Here is a 22,637-nt window from a genome sequence, read left to right on the forward strand (position 1 = left end):
ATACAAGTTTCAAGGCTCACGGTGGCGAGCGACCGGTCGAGCCGACCCTTCGCCCACCCGCAGGGTTTACATCCACCCAGACTCACCGGCTCCTGGCTCACATTGGCTCAGTCGACCGGCCTCGTTTCACAAGCTCAAGCTCACCAACAACCCTGCAGATACAAATGGATATGTAGGTCACACATCTCCCCACTTGATCCTTCCCCGTATACATATCTCTGTAGCATTACTCCGGTAAACCTTGTATTGATTGATGACTTATAAGTATTGAGTTCCGAAATGAATTCATCTTCCTCCATTCTCTACCTTTGCTTTACCTGGCATAGAAGCTTATTTTAATAACATCGTCGAATACCGGATGATCATTCACAGTGTCATCCCGCATGTAACATGCCGTGTTCGGGGGTTCATGTGACGTCACTTTTGTTTTGTTTTGTGTTCGAACGCTCTAGAACGTTTTCTTTGCTTTACACCCTCGGACTAATCTACAGCATATGACCTATACCATTTTGCTGTGGTTACTGCCAAAAAAGATTCATATACAGCGCCTTCAGAAAGTATTCACACCCCTTGACGTTTTTCACATTTTGTTGTGTTACAGCCTGAATTTAAAATGAGTTAAATTGAGATTTTGTTTCGTTCACTGATTTACGCACGATACCCCATAATGTCAAAGTGGAGGTTTTTTTTCAACTTTTTACAAAATAATTAAAAATGAAAAGCTGAAATGTCTTGAGTCGATAAGTATTCAACCCCTTTGCTATGGCACTCCAAATTGAGCTCAGGTGCATCCAATTTCCTTTGATCATCCTTGAGATGTCCCCACAACTTGATTGGAGTCCAGCTATGGGCAATTCAATTGACTGGACATGATTTAGAAAGAAACACATCTTTCTATAGAAGGTCCCACAGTTGGCAGTGCATGTCAGAGCAGAAACCCTACCATGAAGTCCAAGGAACTGTCCGTAGAACCTCGAGATAGATCTATGAGGAGACATACATCTGAGGAAGGGTACAAAACAATTCTAGTGTGTTGAAAACTCCCAAGAGCACAGTGAGCATCATCATTAGGAAATGGAAAGAATATGGAACTACCCAGACCCTCCTAGAGCTGGTCATCCGACCAAATTGAGCAACCGGGCAAGAAGGACCTTGGTCAGGGATGTGACCAAGAACCCAATGAACACTCTGACAGAACTACAGAGTTCCTTGGCTGAGATGAGAGAAACTGCCAGAAAGACAACAGTCTCTGCAGCCCTTCACAAATCTCTGCTTTATGGGAGAGTGGCCAGATGGAAGCCACACCTGAAAAAAAGGCACATGACAGCACGCCTTGATTTTGCAAAACGTTGTGTGAAAGACTGAGATCATGAGGCAAAATATTCTGTAGTTTGATAATCTGAAAATCTAACTCTTTGGCCTGAATGCAAAGTGCTACGTCTGGCAGAAACCGAGCACAGCTCATCAACCATCTAACACTATCCCTACCGTGAAGCATAGTGGTGGTGGCATCATGATATGGGGATGCTTTTCAGCGGCAGGGACTGGGAGACTTGTAAGGATAGAGGGAACAATGAATGGGACCAAATATAGGAAAATCCTTTAGGAGAACCTGCTTCAGAGTGCTAACGACCTTTGACTGCAGCGACAATTTATGTTCCAACAGGACAATGACCCCAAGCATACAGTCAAAGCAACACTGGAATGGCTTCAGAATAAAAATGTGAAAGTCCTTGAATGGCCTATCCAAAGCCCAGACTTGGTTCAATTTTTTTTTTTTTGGAACAATTTCTAAAAAAAAAATCCACTTTGACATTATGGGATATTATGTGTAGATCAGTGACAAAAAAATCTCAGTTTAATCCATTTTAAATTCAGGCTGCAACAAGACAATGTGAAAAGTCAAGGGGTGTGAATACTTTCTGAAGGCGCTGCAGATACCAATGCTTTGACATTTACCATTGCAGTTTGGCTGCTTCTAAACTCGGTTATTGAGGAACATTTAATTGTCGTCCAACAAGTTCCATCTTTTTGATATTTATCTACGCCACCGAAGGTGCCACCTTTGGAGGCCATTTTTCGCCGCAGAGCGGGGGATGGCCATTTTCGGGCACATTGGTCCCATTTTTTTAAAGCAATGTTTTATGGCAGGATGCCCTTCCTGCCACCAAACCTGTTGGTCGCCTCTTGCGACACACAGGGAATTACCAGTGAGCTGGTACTCAATTTGCAGACCTCGGAAGGATGACAGGCTGAGTCAACCGCTCTGGTGTTAATTCAGCGATCGACCGGGATTCGCGAAGCCGGCACCCTAACCGCTAAGCCAACGCCGATCCCAAGCCGGCACCCTAACCGCTAAGCCAACGCCGATCCCAAGCCGGCACCCTAACCGCTAAGCCAACGCCGATCCTAAGCCGGCACCCTAACCGCTAAGCCAACACCGATCCCAAGCTGGCACCCTAACCGCTAAGCCAACGCCGATCCCAAGCCGGCACCCTAACCGCTAAGCCAACGCCGATCCCAAGCCGGCACCCTAACCGCTAAACCAACGCCGATCCCAAGCCGGAACCCTAACCGCTAAGCCAACGCCGATCCCAAGTCGGCACCCTAACCGCTAAGCCAACTCTGATCCCAAGCCGGCACCCTAACCGCTAAGCCAACGCCGATCCCAAGCCGGCACCCTAACCGCTAAGCCAACGCCGATCCCAAGCCGGCACCCTAACCGCTAAGCCAACGTCGATCCCAAGCTGGCACCCTAACTGCTAAGCCAACGCCGATCCCAAGCCGGCACCCTAACCGCTAAGCCAACGCTGATCCCAAGCCGGCACCTTAACCGCTAAGCCAACACCGATCCCAAGCCGGCACCCTAACCGCTAAGCCAATGCCGATCCCAAGCTGGCACTCTAACCGCTAAGCCAACGCTGATCCCAAGCCGGCACCTTAACCGCTAAGCCAACGCCGATCCCAAGCCGGCACCCTAAACGCTAAGCCAATGCCGATCCCAAGCCGGCACCCTAACCGCTAAGCCAACGCTGATCCCAAGCCGGCACCCTAGCCGCTAAGCCAAAACCGATCCCAAGCCGGCACCCTAACCGCTAAGCCAACGCCGATCCCAAGCCGGCACCCTAACCGCTTAAGCCAACGCCGATCCCAAGCAGGCACCCTAACCGCTAAGCCAACGCCGATCCCAAGCCGGCACCCTAACCGCTAAGCCAACGCCGATCCAAAGCCGGCACCCTAACCGCTAAGCCAACGCCGATCCCAAGCCGGCACCCTAACCGCTAAGCCAACGCCGATCCCAAGCCGGCACCCTAACCACTAAGTCAACGCTGATCCCAAGCAGGCACCCTAACCGCTAAGCCAACGCCGATCCCAAGCAGGCACCCTAACCGCTAAGCCAACGCCGATCTCAAGCAGGCACCCTAACCGCTTAGCCAATGCCGATCCCAAGACGGCACCCTAACTGCTAAGCCAACGCCGATCCCAAGCCGGAACCTAAGCCAACGCCGATCCCATGCAGGCACCCTAACTGCTAAGCCAACGCCGGTCCCAAGCCGGCACCTTAACCGCTAAGCCAACGCCGATCCCAAGCCGGCACCCTAACCGCTAAGCCATCGCCGATCCCAAGCCACCTTAACCGCTAAGCCAACGCCGATCCCAAGCAGGCACCCTAACCGCTAAGCCAACGCCGATCCCAAGCCGGCACCCTAACCGCTAAGCCAACACCGATCCCAAGTCGGCACCCTAACCGCTAAGCCAACGCCGATCCCAAGTCGGCACCCTAACCGCTAAGCCAACGCCGATCCCAAGCCAGAACCCTAACCGCTAAGCCAACTCCGATCCCAAGCCGGCCCCCTAACCGCTAAGCCAATGCCGATCCCAAGCTGGCACCTTAACCGCTAAGCCAACGCCGATCCCAAGCAGGCACCCTAACCGCTAAGCCAACGCCGATCCCAAGCCGGCACCCTAACCGCTAAGCCAACGCCGATCCCAAGCCGGAACCCTAACCGCTAAGCCAACGCCGATCCCAAGCCGGAACCCTAACCGCTAAGCCAACGACGATCCCAAGCCCGCACCCTAACCGCTAAGCCAACGCCGATCCCAAGCCGGCACCCTAACTGCTAAGCCAACGCCGATCCCAAGCCGGCACCCTAACCGCTAAGCCAACGCCGATCCCAAGCCGGAACCCTAACCGCTAAGCCAACGCTGATCCCAAAGCTGGAACCCTAACCGCTAAGCCAACGCCGATCCCAAGCCGGAACCCTAACCGCTAAGCCAACGCCGATCCCAAGCCGGCACCCTAACCGCTAAGGCAACACCAGGCATTTAGGTTGTATTGTAGTAAACATTATATAATCTGTACTTATATCAGTAAACTTTATGGTTGTACAATAATTGGTAGTTTCTTATTTGTTTGTTGACATAAGGTAAATAAACATACACCTGGTTATTTTACAGTACAGTATATGACTGTCACCTTTGCTCGTGGTAACTTCCTGTAAAGGTACAGTGAATACCTTGCACTGTATCAGAAGCAGTTTGAATGTCTATATTTACTCAATAAAGTTCATAAAAACTAATTATTACAACAACAATTTCTGATTATTTAAATAATTACAATTTCTGACCAACAGAATCAGTATTTCTAATTCCAGGTCTGGTGATGAATCATCATACCGGTACCTGTTAGGCCTAAGGCAGAGTGAGCATAGTGAAAAGATCAGGACTTGTGCTAGGTTCTTCTAAAAGTCATTTTCTCTAACATCGCAGACAATCCTGAACTCCATGCATCGCTACATCCCTCGCATCTACGTCGTTGCTGTCAGTGATGCTTGCCACCCGGCATCCGTCGCATCGTACGTCTTTCCGGAAGCCACATTTATTGCTGTGACGGCCTACCAGAATGATCAGGTGATTACCCAATCAGGCAGGGACACATGAAACACCTGGAGCCTCCACTGCTGCAGGAATGACTTTGTTAAAAACTTATAGATTTGGTATCTTCATCAGGGCTGATAGGATGGCCTAGACTAGAGGATGGCCTAGACTAGAGGATGGCCTAGACTAGAGGATGGCCTAGACTAGAGGATGGCCTAGACTAGAGGATGGCCTAGACTAGAGGATGGCCTAGACTAGAGGATGGCCTAGACTAGAGGATGGACTAGACTAGAGGATGGCCTAGACTAGAGGATGGACTAGACTAGAGGATGGACTAGACTAGAGGATGGCCTGGACTAGAGGATGGCCTGGACTAGAGGATGGCCTGGACTAGAGGATGGCCTGGACTAGAGGATGGCCTGGACTAGAGGATGGCCTGGACTAGAGGATGGCCTGGACTAGAGGATGGCCTGGACTAGAGGATGGCCTGGACTAGAGGATGGCCTGGACTAGAGGATGGCCTAGACTAGAGGATGGCCTCGACTAGAGGATGGCCTAGACTAGAGGAACCCCCACTCACATCTAAGCTGTCTCGCCTGGGTTTCAATCCCCACCAAGCTATAAACTGTCAGTTCTGTGTTTCACTGGCAGGGTCATTCATCAATGTGTGTGTCGTCCCTCGGATGGACGTTAAACTGGGAGTGCCGTCTGCCAGCATGGGTTGGTGGATGTTAAATATCCCATGGTACCCTTCGCAAAGAGTCGGCGAGCTATCGCCGGCACCCTGAACAAATTACAACTTCCTGCACTCACATTTTTACGGCGGAGCCCATCAGGCAATGCTATCTAGAACAGCGTTTGTATGTATGTGTGTATGTATGTATGTGTGTATGTATGTATGTATGTATGTGTGTATGTATGTATATGTATGTATGTATGTATGTATGTGTGTATGCATGTATGTATGTATGTATATTGTTACGGTTTTGAGGTTTGTACAGTGAGTTCAATAAATGTGAAAGGTTTGCCCCCCATAGATAGTCACACAAGCAACATGTAGCCTCATTTGTAGTATAGTTATTTCTTAGTATGTGTGAGAATAGGCCATTTCCTATGTTAGTTCTGCATTGTGTAAAGCCAGGAAAATAGGCCCTACTGCCACCGATCATCCTACGCCCGTAACCTCAATACAGTTTGTTAACGTTGGTTCATTTTGGGCGAGTTAACACGAGGGAGGCGGAGGAGGATCGTGGCGGAGTCGGCGCGGAGCGGCAGGAGCGATGATGGTAAGCATGAGCCGCCAATCAGAGCTCAGAGGTGGTGGCGTCAGAGGGCGGGGTGAGAAGAGTCTGGTGAGTTCCAGAAGGTACGCGGGGCGTACCTATATAACCCGATGCACAAAGCCCTCGGTAGGACTTGCCGGGAGAGAGAAAGACATAAAAGAGGACTTGCTGGGGGAGAGAGAGATTAAACAGGACTAGCACTGGAGAACCCAAAGGACTTGCAGAGGAGGACTTGCAGAGGTGGACTTGCAGAGGAGGACTCGCAGAGGAGAGGGAGAGATAACAAGAAGGACTCGTTGTTGAACTTACAGCCAGAACGCGCGGTGCTTGATAAGCTTGATGAGCCTTGCCACACTCGCATAAGAACGGCTGAGTAACCGCCCTTTGCCGTAAAAGTCCGCCCCTTGCCGTTCCGCCCGATATATCTCTTTCGTTCGAGAGACGCGCTACGAGCCCCTGTCTTCGCCTATCACCATCTTCGCGGGACGCACATGGATGCGGAGAGCCGGACGGGGCCGATCCTGGACGACCACATTGGCGCGTTGGTGAACATCGACATCTGCAATCCCTTGTGTGAGTGTGAGTGAGACGGGCCCGTTGTCCCAGGGATAAGTAAGACTGTCTAAGCTTGCTCTGTGTCTCTTCGTCCTTGAACTGTATATACGTGTGGGTATCATTAAACCATTCTGTTCTTTCTTTCTTCCGATTCGATCGTTCCCGTGATTTCTCCATTTGACTAAGCGTGGCACGAATAGAACCGCTTAAATCGGGGTCCATTAATTGAGACTGCACGGATCACGTGTACGCAAACTGCTCGGCGTACTCCAACCTCACGTGGTTCGTGCGAGGCTTGCTACCTCGTTTCCGTGGCGGCGCGAGTACTTAGGTACGAGCGAGAATTTGGTCCCGAACCCCTATTTTGCGCTCGCCCGGAAAGGACGTAATAAGTCTCGGTTCCGCCAGGCCAGTAAAGACAAGGGGATTAATTCCCCACTTGATAAGGGGAAGAAGGTCGGCGAGAGAACCGCAACATTTGGTGTCAGGAGTGGGATAGGACCCGAAGTGCGCTTAACGCACTCCAAAATTACGAGCGACCGAAATTTAGTTTTTAAGAACCAAATTTAAATTCGCGCCATGGCTAGCCAAAGCGGTCGAATGCCGGTGGGGGTAGAAAATGAGGTAGAATCGATAACCCAGGACCCACGGGAAGATTGGAAGAAGAGGAGGACATTGATGAGGGGCCGGCAGCAGGGGTAGAAAATGGCGGCGCCTCGCACTTGGCAGCGGAAGCCGAGCCCGTGGCGCCAATGAATATGGACCTATTTATGGCACAAATAAGGGCCTATATGATAAAGTCGGATCATAAAATGGATGCAATGGGTGGGCAAATGGCTAATCAAATGAAAGTAGAGGGGGACAAATCAAGGGCAGAAATGAAAGAATTGGGGGACAAAACCACCCGGGAATTGAAAGAGGTAAAAAATGAATTGGGAAAACAAAATGGGTGGCCAATTGAAAGAATTGGGGGACAAATACATCTGGTGGGGGAGGACATTGGGCACATGTTGGGCGAAGAGGTCGCATTGGTATGCGACGAGGTAACGCAGTGCGAGGAACGCGGGGAGAGCGAGGTTGGGCAGAGCGCAGCTAAGTGGACCGAGGGGATAGAAATCGCGACTCGGGGTGTGGAAAAGCCGACGGCCGTTGAATTGGGAAAAGAAATTTTATTGGCGCCGGCGGTCGTCGAGGAAAAAGAAATTATAGTTGAAATTGGGGCCCAAGAGACGGCAGAGTTAGAAAATATATCGCGGGAGGAAAAATTGGAATGCACTCAAAGTCTGCATTTGCACCGTGATGTCGGGCATGCTAACCCCAATGAAGGTTTGCAGGTGGTGCTGCCACGGAAGAAGGTCCCTAAGGTGAGTAGGAGTGTGTATGGCGGGAAAAGGTTTTTGGCGCGCTTGGGCTATAGACAGAGCCCGGGCGCTCGTGGAAGGTCCTTTGTACGATGTGTGAGGGTGACTGGCGCGCGTGTGCGAGAGAAATGTGCACCGGAGCGTGAGTGTATGTGGGAAGAGTGCGTCGGAGCAGAGTGTGAAGCAGAGTGTGCGATGGCCGAGGAGAGTGAGGGAGAATGCACACCAGAGCGTGTTGTAGAGAGTGTGCAGGAGTACACACCAGTGCGAGTGATTGGGTGTGTACCAGAAGAGTGCACACCAGTGGACGTTACGGAGTACGTAACGAACGGATGTACGCATGGGTGTGCGATGACAGAGTGTGTAACGGAGTGTGTGAGGGGCATGAGTGCACATAGGTGTGCGAGAAAGAATGCACACCAGACCGTGTGCAGAGAGAGCGTGCGGTATCAAAATGCAGGGAGTGTATGGGTGGCGCTGGAGCGCTACAGTGTACGAGAGTGGAATGGGTCGCATGTGGTGAGAATGCGGCCCGAGCGTCAACGCAGACCGGGGTAGCGTTTAGCGCGACGTATAGCCGACGCGAGCCCCACACTTTGTGTGCAGCGGGGACCGGCGGGGATCGCTGCCACGGCGGTCTCGCAAGGAGTGCCGTGCACGGTTCGCGCCGGGCCCCGCCCTGTATGGCCGGTGCCGCGCCTTGGCGGGAAAGGCGATCGGCACGGTTCGAGGGGGGGTAGGAGAGGTCGGAGCCGCACCCCATGGCGGCTGCGGTGCTCCGACCGTGGGCGGTTGGGCCATCGTGCGTGGGACCGCAAGGCACCACGCAGAGATGGCGCCTTGAACCTTGGCCCAAGCATGCCTTCTCCCCTGAATCGAAAATGCCGGACGGACCCAACCAACAGTAGACCAACCACCTGCATGCATCGCTTGGCTTTTCAAAGCCGAGCTGTGAAAATGTATTTCCACACGGAGAGGCTCAAGTACGGTAGTGTTGGCGAATGGTGCCCGGCATGGGGGAATGGTGGTATCACCATTCCTCACACGATTTTGGGGCTCATGAGCATTAGATTAGGGGGATGGCAGTGAAATGCACATGGAGAGACCAGCGATGGTTACCTCCATGGGGCACTGAAGCTCGCCGAGGGCGGCCTAGGTTAATTGTTCGGGAATCAGCACACAGTAGGGACAAGATTTAAGTAGTGACATTTGTACAGGTAGAGGGGACGTAGAGAGATTAGATGGATGATAATGAAGAGGGTGTGCTTAGTGTAAGGGAAGACGGGGAAGCACGAGTTTTAGGGGAAGTAGTCAGCTCGATGATGCTGTATGTGTGAGGAATTGTGTATGGAGACAAATGGAATTGTGCTTGAGGGGTGTGAATTGACTTGCATGGTGTGCAAGTGGGGAACAGGTGTGTGAGCGCAAGAGGTGTGCAAGAGAACTTGGTGTGTGTGAGAATATTTGGTGTGGAATGCTTGGTGTGGAATGGAAGGTGTGGAATGCATGGTGCGAAGGGGGGAATGGGTGGAGATGGACACCTTCACGAATACCCGGGGTGGGTAGTGTAAAGTCAGGTAGTGGGTTTAGGTAAATTGTTTGGATATTGACACCTGTGGTGCGGGAAGTAGCAAGAAGTGCTTGGTTGGGTGCATGAGTCTATGAAATGGCTGGGCGTGTGGGCTTTGTTGGTGCGTATGGTTATTGGGGCACCCCGCCACTGGTAGTCTGTCGGCCAGGTGAGGCTGCAGTTAGGCTCCGGGAGCCAGTTAGGGTTGTGAGTAGTTGTTCAATGGGGCCCGAGGATCCAAGGGAAGGACCCGGGTAGCCCAATGCCAGAGAGGGCATCAGAGGGGTAGAGTGCCAGGAGGGGTCTTCCCTGTTTTAGGTAGTCGCAGGAGCAGGTAAGCTCGGGTGGCGACTTCAGTGGCGAGGTGGGCAGGTAGGTAGACCTGCTAGTGGAGCCACACGACCCAGCCCCGAAATTGTGCAAAGGCACAGTGTGAAAAATTGGGGAGTGAGACCCAAATTTGGAAGGCACCAGGTGGTCAATGGGAATCAGGTTTTTAGAACCGCATAGTTTAAAGATGCCGATTGGCAGGGCATGACCCTGGGTAGTGTAGGTGAGTTAATGTCATGAGAGTAGTTAGGAAGAGAATTCCCTTCGCACCATCCACATCCATTCACCGAGGATGACAAAGCTCCACACCAGCACCAGGGTTTTGTAAACTGTTTGAGAGTGTGACGCATCATGACGTGAAAGTGAGTTTTTTTTTTTGTTGTTTGTTTTTTTGGATACTGAATCGAGGCGCGTGAAAGAGCTAACATTTATTTCACAAACAAATCAACCAGACAAACAAAATATACAAAAAGAGGGAGCGGAAGACAAGATGGGGAGAGAAGGGGAAGCACACAACCACAACATTTGAGAGCAGGGAGAAGTGTGGGAGGGAGAGGGCTTGGGGGCAGGAGGCGTGGGAAAGGGGGGGGGGGAGGTATAAAACATAAGGGGACCGAAATTAGCGGGGGTAGAAAAGATCAAGGTTTTGGATGGGGGAGGATAAGAGATGGTGGTGAACAGCTGTTTTAAAGACCTGGAGCGTAGAGTGGGATTGAAGAGAGTGAGGGAGTTTGTTCCAGAGGTGGGAGAAAAGAGGAATGAAGGAGTGAAGGTGAGCAGAAAGTCTTGATTTTGGCAGTTTAACCATAAGAGGGTTGCAGGCAGATCTTGTGCGACCTGTAGGAATATTTGGGGGACAGAGCCCAGAGAGGGCTGGGGGGGGGGGGCAAGGCCAGAGAGGAGTCGGTAGAAGACGGAAAGACCACCAACCTGCCTGCGGTGAGTGAGTGAAAGGCCCTTGGAGTTAGCTTCATCACGGGAGATTCCAATGATTCTGAACGCTTTGGTTTCAACAGCGTGAAGACGGGCTAGGTGTGAGGCAGGAGCACCAGACCAGAGGGGAGAGCAGTATTCCATAGAGCTGCGGATGAAAGCCTTGTATGTGGTGAGGAGCTCAGGTGTGCCAAGGAAGGACTTCGCATGACGGAGGATGCCCAGTCGGCGACTGGCTTTGGAGGCCAGATTTGAAATGTGGTTTTCCCAGGAAAGATCATGGCAAATAGTGAGACCCAAAAGCTTGAGTGACAGAACTTCTTGGAGAGGATTATTCAGAAAGTGGATGGGGGGGTTTTCCAGTCGGTCTTTTCGGAGAGACATCGTAAGAGTGTGAGATTTATCAGGATTGAAAGACATGTTCTATTTGTTTGCCCAGTCTGTGATTTTGTCCAGGTCTGCAGAGAGTGAGGAGGCTGCAGACTGCCGATCTGAGGGATGAGGAATGGAGCGACAGAGAGTAGAGTCGTCAGCAAAGAGATAGAGAGGATTTTCAAGAGAGTCAGAGAGATCATTGATGAAGACCAGAAAAAGCACAGGGCCCAGAACACTACCTTGGGGAACTCCAGCCTGAACAGGAAGAGGAGATGAGAGAAACCCATTCAGGGCCACACGTTGACTACGACCAGAGAGGAAGTCCGCCAGCCATGCGTGGAGATTTCCATGGATACCAAAGGAGGAGAGTTTGGTGAGCAGAGCAGGGTGCCAGACCGTATCGAAGGCACGTGAAATGTCAAGGGAGACGGCTCTAATTTCCTGTTTGGCGTTGAGGACCTCCATCCATTGTTGAGAAAGCAGAAGCAGCATGTCCAGAGTAGAGTGACCAGGTCTGAAACCAAATTGATGATCAGAGATCAAGCCATTGGAGAAGAGGAATGATTTCATATCTGAAGCAATGATGGATTCCATGACTTTGCTGATAATTGGGAGAAGGCTGATTGGTCTGTAGTTGCTGGGATCTGTTTTTGCACCTTTTTTGTGCAAAGCGGTGATGTTGGCTGATTTCCAAGCAGATGCCAGATGACCTTGAGCAAAAGAGAGGGTGAAGAGAACAGAAAGAGGGAGTGAAAGAGTGGAAGCACATGATTTTAGGACCCGTGGGCTGATGCCGTCAGGACCAGTTGCAGAATCAGAGTCGAGGGTTGACAGAAACTTTTCCACCTTGTCAGGAGGAAAGGACACAGAGTCCAGGAGCAGCTGGGTACGACTGGGTACGGTGGGTACAGAGAGGGATGGGTTTGGGACACAAGATTTAGAGGCAAACACAGAGTTGAGGCATTCAGCTTTTTCACGTGCGGAGTCAGCCGTTAAGCCGTTTGAGGTGAGGGAGGGGATGGAGGGGGAACAAACACCAGAAACAGATTTGACCAGACGCCACCAGGATTTGGAAGAGGGAGACAGATAAGAGAGTTCTGTCTTGAGAACTGTGAGATATTGTTTCCTGGCTCTCCTGAGGGTGGACACACACTTGTTTCGGGCTTTGTGAAAGAAAATGAGATTTCCTTCCGTTGGATTTGCTTTCCAGGAGACGAAAGCAAGTTGTTTCAGGGCAACAGCCTCACCACAAGATTCCGTGTACCATGGACGGGAGGAAGGGTATGACAACTGAAGACGAGATGGGATAAATCTGTGCATGAGAGAGAGCAATTTACTTTGAAAGAATTCCCAGGATGAGTTGATGTCAGAGGCGGTAGAGATGGGAGACCAGTCCAGATGATTGATGGCTGCTTGAAGACCGTGCCAGTTGGCCTGAGTGAAATGCCAGACTCGTCGACGCTGAGGAGGCTCTCTGAGAATGGTCAGAGAGATGTCCACTTTGACAAGCACATGATCAGTGAGCCGATTGGAGCAGAAGAAGAGCAGCAGACATTTTCAGGGAAGTTTGTCATAACCAAGGATGTTATTCCATCTCTTCCTTCTTGGGAGGGATTTGACGACGAATTTGGTATAGAGGGGGATATGGGAGACAGGACGTAGTGACGAATTTGTAAATACAGTGAATACCGGGAAGGGCAGGGGTAGTGTAAGCCGACGTTGGGGGGTACAGACGGTTAGGGACGAGTCTGCCCTGCTCGCTCCTCTGCGCCCCTCGCGTTGCATTACCTTGTGTTGATGTGTACCTTTGCACCCTTTCTGCTTTGCTGACGGTGCTTTGTCTCTCCCCCCACCCCTGGACCCACTTTGGAGGAGAGGTTGTGCAGCAACATCGAACTGTGCAGCACCCCTGCTGCACTTCTCTACAAGTGTGCAGCACCCCCATGCTGCACTTTGCTACACCTGTGCAGCTGAACTGCGCAGCACTTTGCTGCCGTACCCTTGCATTCATTATAACTTTGCTGCATGTGTGCAGCACTTGCTGCCACAGACACTTTGCTGCACATCATCACATAACACATTATGGACCACCGGTTTTGTGGCCTTACACTTTGCTGTGCAGTACTTTGCTGCAAACTTACCTTGCATCTTCGGACCACTGGTTTTGAGTGGCATCAATGCCACGCAGTTGGACCACATAGGGTTGGCCCTGCTGGCAAATCCAATAAAACGAACACGTGTTTTGTACATTTTATTATTGGTGTGCTAGGAAAGAAGAACTGGAAGTATTATTGCACACAGAAGATGCGACATGCAAGAAGCAAGAAGATGCAGGAAGACAGAAGATGCCAGACACCAGCAGCAAATGTTAACTTTTTGAAATGTGTTTTGTGTATTGGTGCTATGATGTGCTTTCTCTCCCCTCCAATCTTCTTTCCACAAAGAACAGGTCCTGGGTTATAGAACTGTAAATATGTAGGTTTTGTGCTTGTGAATAATAGATGCTGCCCACCGGCTTTATGTGTAGTTTGAAGATAATTCCGCAATTCGGTTAGCTGTGGGCGTGAGTCTGTTAGAGTTAGTTACACAACGCAGTAGGTGGGACATATCTAGCGTTGTAAAACTGTCGCATACACGGGTTAGAGTAAATGTTAGGGGGAACCACATCTAAGTGTCACACATAATTAAAAATTAGTCCCAACTCTTGCTCAAAACCGGTCGTTCCCACTTGTGTAGGTTCGACTCAGGGACGAGTCTGACGAGGGAGGGGGGCAGTGTTACGGTTTTGAGATTTGTACAGTGAGTTCAATAAATGTTAAAGGTTTGCCCCCCCATAGATAGTCACACAAGCAACATGTAGCCTCATTTGTAGTATAGTTATTTCTTAGTATGTGTGAGAATAGGCCATTTCCTATGTTAGTTCTGCGTTGTGTAAAGCCAGGAAAATAGGCCCTACTGCCACCGATCATCCTACGTCCGTAACCTCAATACAGTTTGTTAACGTTGGTTCATTTTGGGCGAGTTAACACGAGGGAGGCGGAGGAGGATCGGGGCAGAGTCGGGGCGGAGCGGCAGGAGCGATGACGGTAAGCATGAGCCACCAATCAGAGCTCAGAGGTGATGGCGTCAGAGGGCGGGGTGAGAAGAGTCTGGTGAGTTCCAGAAGGATCGCGGGGCATACCTATATAACCCGATGCACAAAGCCCTCGGTAGGACTTGCCCAGGAGAGAGAAAGACATAAAAGAGGACTTTCTGGGGGAGAGAAAGAGATTAAACAGGACTAGCACTGGAGAACCCAAAGGACTTGCAGAAGGAGGACGTGCAGAGGAGGACTCGCAGAGGAGAGGGAGAGATAACAAGAAGGACTCGTTGTTGAACTTACAGCCAGAACGCGTGGTGCTTGATGAGCTTGATGAGCCTTGCCGCACTCGCATAAGAACGGCTGAGTAACCGCCCTTTGCCGTAAAAGTCCGCCCTTTGCCGTAAAAGTCTGCCCCTTGCCGTTCTGCCCGATATATCTCTTTCGTTCGAGAGACGCGCTACGAGCCCCTGTCTTCGCCTATCACCATCTTCGCGGGACGCACATGGATGCGGAGAGCCGGACGGGGCCGATCCTGGACGACCACATTGGCGCGTTGGTGAACATCGACATCTGCAATCCCTTGTGTGAGTGTGAGTGAGACGGGCCCGTTGTCCCAGGGATAAGTAAGACTGTCTAAGCTTGCTCTGTGTCTCTTCGTCCTTGAACTGTATATACATGTGGGTATCATTAAACCATTCTGTTCTTTCTTTCTTCCGATTTGATCGTTCCTGTGATTTCTCCATTTGACTAAGCGTGGCACGAATAGAACCGCTTAAATCGGGGTCCATTAATTGAGACTGTATCACGTGTACGCAAACACGTGTACGCAAACCGCTTGGCGTACTCCAACCTCACGTGGTTCGTGCGAGGCTTGCTATCTCGTTTCCGTGGCGGCACGAGTACTTAGGTACAAGCGAGAATTTGGTCCCGAAACCATATTTTGCGCTCGCCCGGAAAGGACGTAATAAGTGTCGGTTACGTAGGGCCAGTAAAGACAAGGGGATTAATTCCTCCCTTGATAAGGGGAAGAAGGCCGGCGAGAGAACCGCAACAATATGTATGTATGTATGTATGTATGTATGTATGTATGTATGTGTGTGTGTATGCATGTATGTATGTATGTGTGCATGTATGTGTGTATGTATTTACGTATGTATGTATGTATGTGTGCACGTATGTGTATGTATGTATGTATGTATGTATGTATATGTGTGTGCATGTATTTATGTATGTATATATGCATGTATATGTGTGTGTGTATATGTATGTATATATGTATGCATGTATGTATGCATGTATGTATATGTGTATGTACAGTCACGTGAAAAAGTAAGTACACCCCATGTAAAGTTTTGACTTTTTCAACATACAGCTATTTGATCTTCATTTCAAAAATATTGACAGATAAAGGTGATATAATCTATCTATAATTCCAGTAATCTCTGTCTGTACGTTTGTACGTTTGTACGTTTGTCTGTCTGTGACCGCTGTTTCTCGACAACCACGGGTCCGATATACTTTTAACTTGCCAGGTATATTGCTGGGGACCCGAGGATGTGCCTTTTCAAGGTTTCATATTAATCGGACAATTACTTACCGAGCTATGTCCAAAAAACGATTCAACCAATCAGAGAGCAGCGAACGATCGCGTGTGCCGAACGTGGCGGGCACACTCTGCCTCGGATGGCACATTTGAGAGCGTATTCATTTATTTCACGTTTGCAAACTATGTTGGCGTTAAACTATGTTTTACAACTAATAAAAACGAATTTGCGATTCATTCGCTTTCCTGCGCGTTTGTGTACGCGATGGCGATTTCTTTACCAAACTCCGGAAGCCGTTCGCTTTGGACCGAACCATTGCATGTAAATGGAGGGGGGGGGGGGGGATTGTCACCACTCGCAAGCCGTTCGCTTTGGACCAAACCATTTCATGTAAATAGAGGGGGGGGATATAATTTTAGATATATATATATAGTACGGGCATGCCCTAGTATAACAAATATCATGAAACATTTACATTTTGTCGTCCATTGTATATTTTAAATAAACATAAATGCAAATTTCGCATGTGGAAAAAGTAAGTACACCCCTACATTTATCACTTCTTCAAATACCTAAAATTAGAATCAGGTGCACAGGCTCAGGTGCAAATGTTTAGAACATCGTGAGAGAGGATCTTGGAGGAACCTGTCTTATTTAAACCTCAGACATTTAGTTTGGTTTACTCTTTGTTGTTGAAGTGTGCGGCGTCACCATGCCTCGATTAAAAGAGCTCTCTGAGGCCTTCAGAAAGAAGGTTATAGATGCCTACGAGTCTGGGAAGGGATTTAAAAATATCTCCAAACAATTTGAAATCAATCATTCGACTATCGGGAAGATCATCTACAAGTGGAGAAGATTCCAAACAACTGCCAACTTTTTCAGGCCAGGCTGCCCCAGCAAGTTCAGCCCGAGAGCAGACCGCAAGATGCTGAAAGAAGTCTCTAAGAACCCCAGAATGTCATCACGGGACCTACAGGTAGCTCTTGCTACTGTTGATGTCAAATTGCATGAGTCTACCATTAGAAAGAGGCTGCACAAATTTGATCAACATGGGAGGTGTGCCAGGAGGAAACCTTTGCTGTCCAGAAAGAACATCAGGGCAAGACTAAAGTTTGCCAATGAACACTGAGGCAAAGACCAACACTTCTGGAACAATGTGCTCTGGACAGATGAGTCAAGGGTAGAGCTATTTGGCCACAGTACCAGAAGACATGTTTGGCGAAAACCAAAGACAGCATTTGACCACAAGAACCTGATACCAACTGTAAAGCATGGTGGTGGAAATATTATGGTTTGGGGCAGGTTTGCTGCATCAGGGCCTGGGCAGCTCACCATCACAGAATCACTATGAATTCTTCATTGTACCAGAGGGTGCTTGAGGATAATGTGAGGCCATCTGTCGGAAAGTTGAAGCTCAACCGAAGGTGGACCTTGTAACATGACAATGACCCTAAACATACCAGTAAATCCACCAATAAATGGCTGAAAAGAAAGAAATGGAGGGTTCTGGAATGGCCAAGTCAAAGCCCGGATCTAAATCCCATCGAGATGTTGTGGGGGGATTTGAAATGAGCTGTGCACGTAAGAAACCCCTCAAACATCGCACAGCTGAAAGAATTCTGCATGGAGGAGTGGGCAAAAATTTATCCCAGTCAATGTCAGAGATTGGTAGACAGTTATAAGAAACGCCTACTTGAGGTTGTTTCTGCCAAAGGGGGCAATACCACGTATTGGAGCCAAGGGTGTACTTACTTTTTCCACATGCGAAATTTGCATTTATGTTTATTTAAATTATACAATGGACTACAAAATGTAAATGTTTCATGATATTTGTTATATTATATCACCTTTATCTATCAATATTGTTGAAATGAAGATCAAATAGCTGTATGTTGAAATATGTTGAAAAAGTCGAAAATTTACATGGGGTGTACTTACTTTTTCACGTGACTGTATGTATGTCCCTTCCGCAAGCATTTTTCGAGTTTATTTCCTTTAAAATTCGTTTTCTCTGCAACTGTCGTTCCGATTGCCAGGAAATTTTCACCACATGAGCACCTCCTCCCGTAGAATCATTCTGTATATTCAATGATATATATGACGTCATAGGTCACGTGGTACAGGTGCCATCTTGGAAAACCGAAAAACTTTGCACTTCTATATCTCTGAAACCGCTTCATGAAAAAAATTGAGAGGTAGCTTATTGTAAAGTGCTCCCAATGTGGAATAACATATCCTCACCCTCATAACAAAAGTGCTTGTCATTTTTTGCAGTTTGGAGAAAAAGGCAAAAAACTGCTGCAATTCTACGTCAATGAGTATTTATTAACCATTTCTTTTATTTTATATTAAATTTATATTAAATTATTTTTTATTTATATTAAATATTTATTTCATTTTGAGAGGGTGAATAAATTGCCCAAGTCACTGAAAAATTGCTTCAGTCAAGAACAAATCTGTCTAAATCACACGGCGGACTTAGGCAGATTAACATAAAGTGGTTGAGGAAGTTAACAATGACTTGGGCATTTTTACAGGTGTCACAAATGATAACAAAATGAGGCAGAAAATCTCAAAATGGCCAAAAAATGACAGGCACTTTTGTTATGAGGGTGACGATATGTTACTGATGACATCATAGGTGCCTTCATTATGACGTCACAAATTGACAAGTATAACGCTTTATCCCATCAGTATAGCGATGTTCACTGTTTATAAACAAACCCACCATATCTGTGCATGCGCAGCAGCCTGGTTGGGAAAAGCGCAGTTTTCGTTTTGCACAATGGCGTCGCTCGACACACATGTGATCGTTTCGGAGTATTTTAATAGTCTTGACACTGTTGCAAAATCTCGGTACAAATCGAAGTTGAGTTATAGGAATGGTGAGGATATTCTTCCGGATCCATTTGCATTGAAAGGATGGCAAAACAATCCATCTTGCTGGCCAGATTTGAACTATGGCGACGTGTACACGTACTTGATCGACACACCGGGTATCTACACAAGGGAGTCACTGAAGGCATTCAGGTCACTAGAGGCATACAATTTTTTTTTAAGTGGTCATGTGAAGCCACTGTGGTATCATGCGATCGGGAATGATGTACGATTCTGCTTTATCAAAGGCAAAGTCATACCATCACAGCGTCTCAACAACAAACCTCATGAGGCCTGGGTGTGTGTGGGGAAGAAGGAAGAACCCCCCCCCCCCCTTCCCACGCCTCCTCCCCCCAAGCCCTCTCCCTCCCACACATCTCCCTGCTCTTAAATGTTGTGTGCTCTCAAGTGTTTGTGTGCTTCCCATTCTCTTGTCTTCCGCTCCCTCTTTTTATATATTTTGTTTGTCTGGTTGATTTGTTTGTGAAGTAAATGTCAGCTCTTTCACGAGCCTCGATTCAGTATACAAAAAAAAAAAAAAAAAAAAAAAACTGCCACTGCCACTCTGCCACTAGAACTGCCACTTTAAAACTGCTGGCAGTGATGACCGGTTTACTCGCACCCACTTTTGATACAACCCCTCTTTTGATACAACCCCACTTTTGATACAACCCCACTTTTGATACAACCCCACTTTTGATACAACCCCACTTTCATTGGACATGCTTTGACACAACCCCCTTGGATACAACCCCGATACACACACACACACACACACACACACACAGACACACACACACACACACACACACACACATACAAGCAAACACACGCACACATACCCCCACCCCTAACACACACACACATGCACACACCAACCCCCCCCTCCCCACACACACACACACACACACACATCCCTCCCCCCCCCCCACATCCACACCCACACCCACACCCACATCCACACCCACACACACATCCACACATGTCAATCCATGCACTGATTGCAGAAAAAGCCATTTCAAAAAGAAAATTAACCTGAAATTGCAGAGACATAATTATTTATTTTATCTGAGAAGCCAAACGAATCTTCTTCTTCTTTAGTTTCTCACAACTTTGTGTGAAATGCGATCTAGTTAAAAAAAGTCAGAATTTGACCAAATCTGTTTCATTCGTTAATATACCTCACCAATTGACAAATCTTCAATTGGAATTTCATTTGAGGTTGAAATGACCGCGGGAGATCGTGTGATAGTGATCACGTCCTGGAAGGACAAATTGTGCGTTTCTTCTTCTTTAGTTGCTCACAACTTTGTGTCGAATGCGATCAAGTTTTTTAAAAAGTCAGAATTTGACCAAATCTGTTTCATTCGTTTGTTAATAAACCTCATCTATTGACAAATCTGCAATTGGAATTTTATTTGAGGTTCAAATAACCGCGGGAGATCGCGTTATCGTGATCACGTCCTCGAAGGACAAAATAGTGCGTTTCTTCTTCTTTCAACAATAAAGACTTATAGCTTCAACACCGTACATGGAGAGTGGCTCTGGAATTCTATAGAAACTTATTCCCGAGTTCTTTTCAAATCTATTTGTGCAATTAACAACACAGCAGCTCACAGGCATCGTCCTTGAAATGGTGTCACGTCAATGATCATAAAAGTTCACCACTTAGAGACGGCCAGCATGGTTGGTGCTTTGCCAACCAAAACAAAGAGCGCGGTCACGTGATCGGGTACGTGACGTCACGGTAAACATCGCCATAAAATTTCTCTGGCTACGCCGTTGTTAGACTATCGGTATTGTTCCAATCTTTATTCTTTTTTGAGTATTTATGCCTAAATTTACTCCAGCATCTGATAATTCTGATTATATGACGGTAAAATTTTAATGTATTGTTCAGTTCAGTAATCAGAAATAATCCCCTGACAAAGCTTTTTCGAGATCTGCAGAATTGTCATTAAATTTATATTCGATGTCATAAGAAATGTTTACTACGAGATGAAAGAAAGAAAGAAAGAAATTGCTCATCGTATAAAATATCTCGGTTCATGTCATCAATCGTACCTTTTCTACCTGCGATTGTTGCAGATAACACAACTTAAAATTGACCACAACCCATTTGCCAAAGGTTTTCGAGATACTGGAAATGGACGGCGTGAGAAACGGTAAAACACCACACTCTTTAACCCTCACCACATTTAGCTTGCAAAGTTTAGCACTACCTTGTACCGTAACCCTTATTTTACGATTACCTGCTTTCTTTAGCCCATTAATGTCGTCTTCCATACCTGTAACAGAAAACAACCGGCCGCAGAAGCCACATCAGAGCTCGAAGAGGACAGCAAAAGTGATGGAGAAGAGGGCACTCATGAATTGGTGAAGAAGAAGATGGACGAGGAAGATAAAACAGAAAAAAAGAGAAGAGAGAGTGTTCGGTGCTTACGACACCTGAGCAGGACACCAAGGCCCAAGTCTCCCGGTTGGTGTGGATAGCAGATTATCATCAAATATATTCTCATCATTATTTTCTCATCTTGTAACCAAGTCGATTAAATCTGACCTGGCAGGCACCTGGGCCAGAAGCGAGAGACGAAGGATCAAAGAGAATGCAAAAGAGGAGAAACAGAAGAAGGAAGAGCAGACTTCCAGTTGGACGGACAGGGAAACCGATCGATCGAAACCTCCCCTTTGGCCTCCAAGCTTTGCAGCTTTCCCTCCCCAGCCGCCATGCTTGCTTCCTGGCCTCACACACCCCTCTGCATTTTTTGTGCAGCCCGCACACTGGGCGAGCTGGTTACTCGGAGCGGGTGTTGGTGGACTGGGAGGGAGGGGTCTTGGATTTGGATTTGGAGCTGGAGTCCAACTCGCTCACCTTCCGCAACAGGTGAGATTAGCCCAGTAAAATGCTACGAGACAACATCGTACACAAAGACTCAAAAGAGTTATTTATTATGATCATATATGTGGTGCGTGCATGCGTGTTGCATGACGCGTGTATTTGTGAAAGAGAGAGAGAGAGAGAGTATCACACTTAACCCTTCATATTCTCTCCTGTCTTCCAGGTGTCTCCGTTGTCACCTCTCCCAAACTTCCTTCCTTTTGCCTGTGGTCTATTTACCCCTCCTCGGCCACCTATCTTTAGTCCTAGGGGCAACGGAGGAATTAGGCCTGGCCCACTGAGATGGTTCTCTTCCGCAGACCCTTAGGCCACCTCTACGGACCCCCTTTGAACACAATGTATCCACGAGGATGATGATGAATGTCTCCAGGAACTATTTCCAATGCAAACTGTCCATTATCCTCTTGTGGAATAATCTTACCTTCCTTGCTTGTCCTTAACACCTGTTGCCTTCATTTTCATCAATTAACTCCACTACCCCAAAAATCCCAAAATGGTAACCACATTTTGCTGTCTAAATAGAAATCTGTAATTTTTCAAAATGAATAAACCTGTCATCTTTTCGGTTCATATTGTTTGTACATGTTTTTCTATTTGTTTTACGGTATATCCTTGTATTTTGATATCAACTTCTGCATTGTCACTTCAGCAAGATGTGTCAATGCAGCGCCAGCACAATACCAGCTATACCTGACGTAGACCTTGCGGAATGTAGACAGTAGGCCTATATAATTTGTGGCTATAAAACTATTGTAGAATATATATATTTTTGAGCACTTTCAGGAAGTTCATGTTGGGTCTGGTGACTCTTGAGCATGACCTGACCTATTGAAGCAAATTCATGAAGTGATCCGAGAGGTTTTCTGGCTGCATTTCTCCATTCTTCCGTATTTCTCTCAATCCAAGCATCGAATGATGTATGCCATTTGTTACTCCCAAACCATGCCATT

General features: G+C 47.9%; 1 protein-coding gene across 1 annotated transcript in view; it reads left to right on the plus strand.

Annotated features, from left to right (window-relative positions):
- Positions 1-22,255, plus strand: part of LOC137424438 (uncharacterized) — a 24,619-nt gene extending 2,364 nt beyond the window's left edge. The window contains exons 2-7 of the mRNA XM_068111897.2: positions 1-172; positions 4,771-4,911; positions 20,877-20,953; positions 21,086-21,267; positions 21,356-21,672; positions 21,851-22,255. The exon at positions 1-172 is cut by the window's left edge and continues 96 nt beyond it. Coding sequence (XP_067967998.2) covers positions 1-172; positions 4,771-4,911; positions 20,877-20,953; positions 21,086-21,267; positions 21,356-21,672; positions 21,851-21,994 — 1,033 coding nt within the window. The 3' untranslated portion in view covers positions 21,995-22,255. The remainder of the gene's footprint in view (positions 173-4,770; positions 4,912-20,876; positions 20,954-21,085; positions 21,268-21,355; positions 21,673-21,850) is intronic.
- The last annotated feature ends 382 nt before the right edge of the window (positions 22,256-22,637 follow it).

This window comes from Myxine glutinosa, chromosome 4, assembly GCF_964187855.1.
Source record: "Myxine glutinosa chromosome 4, kmMyxGlut1.1, whole genome shotgun sequence".
Classification (NCBI taxonomy): domain Eukaryota; kingdom Metazoa; phylum Chordata; class Myxini; order Myxiniformes; family Myxinidae; genus Myxine; species Myxine glutinosa.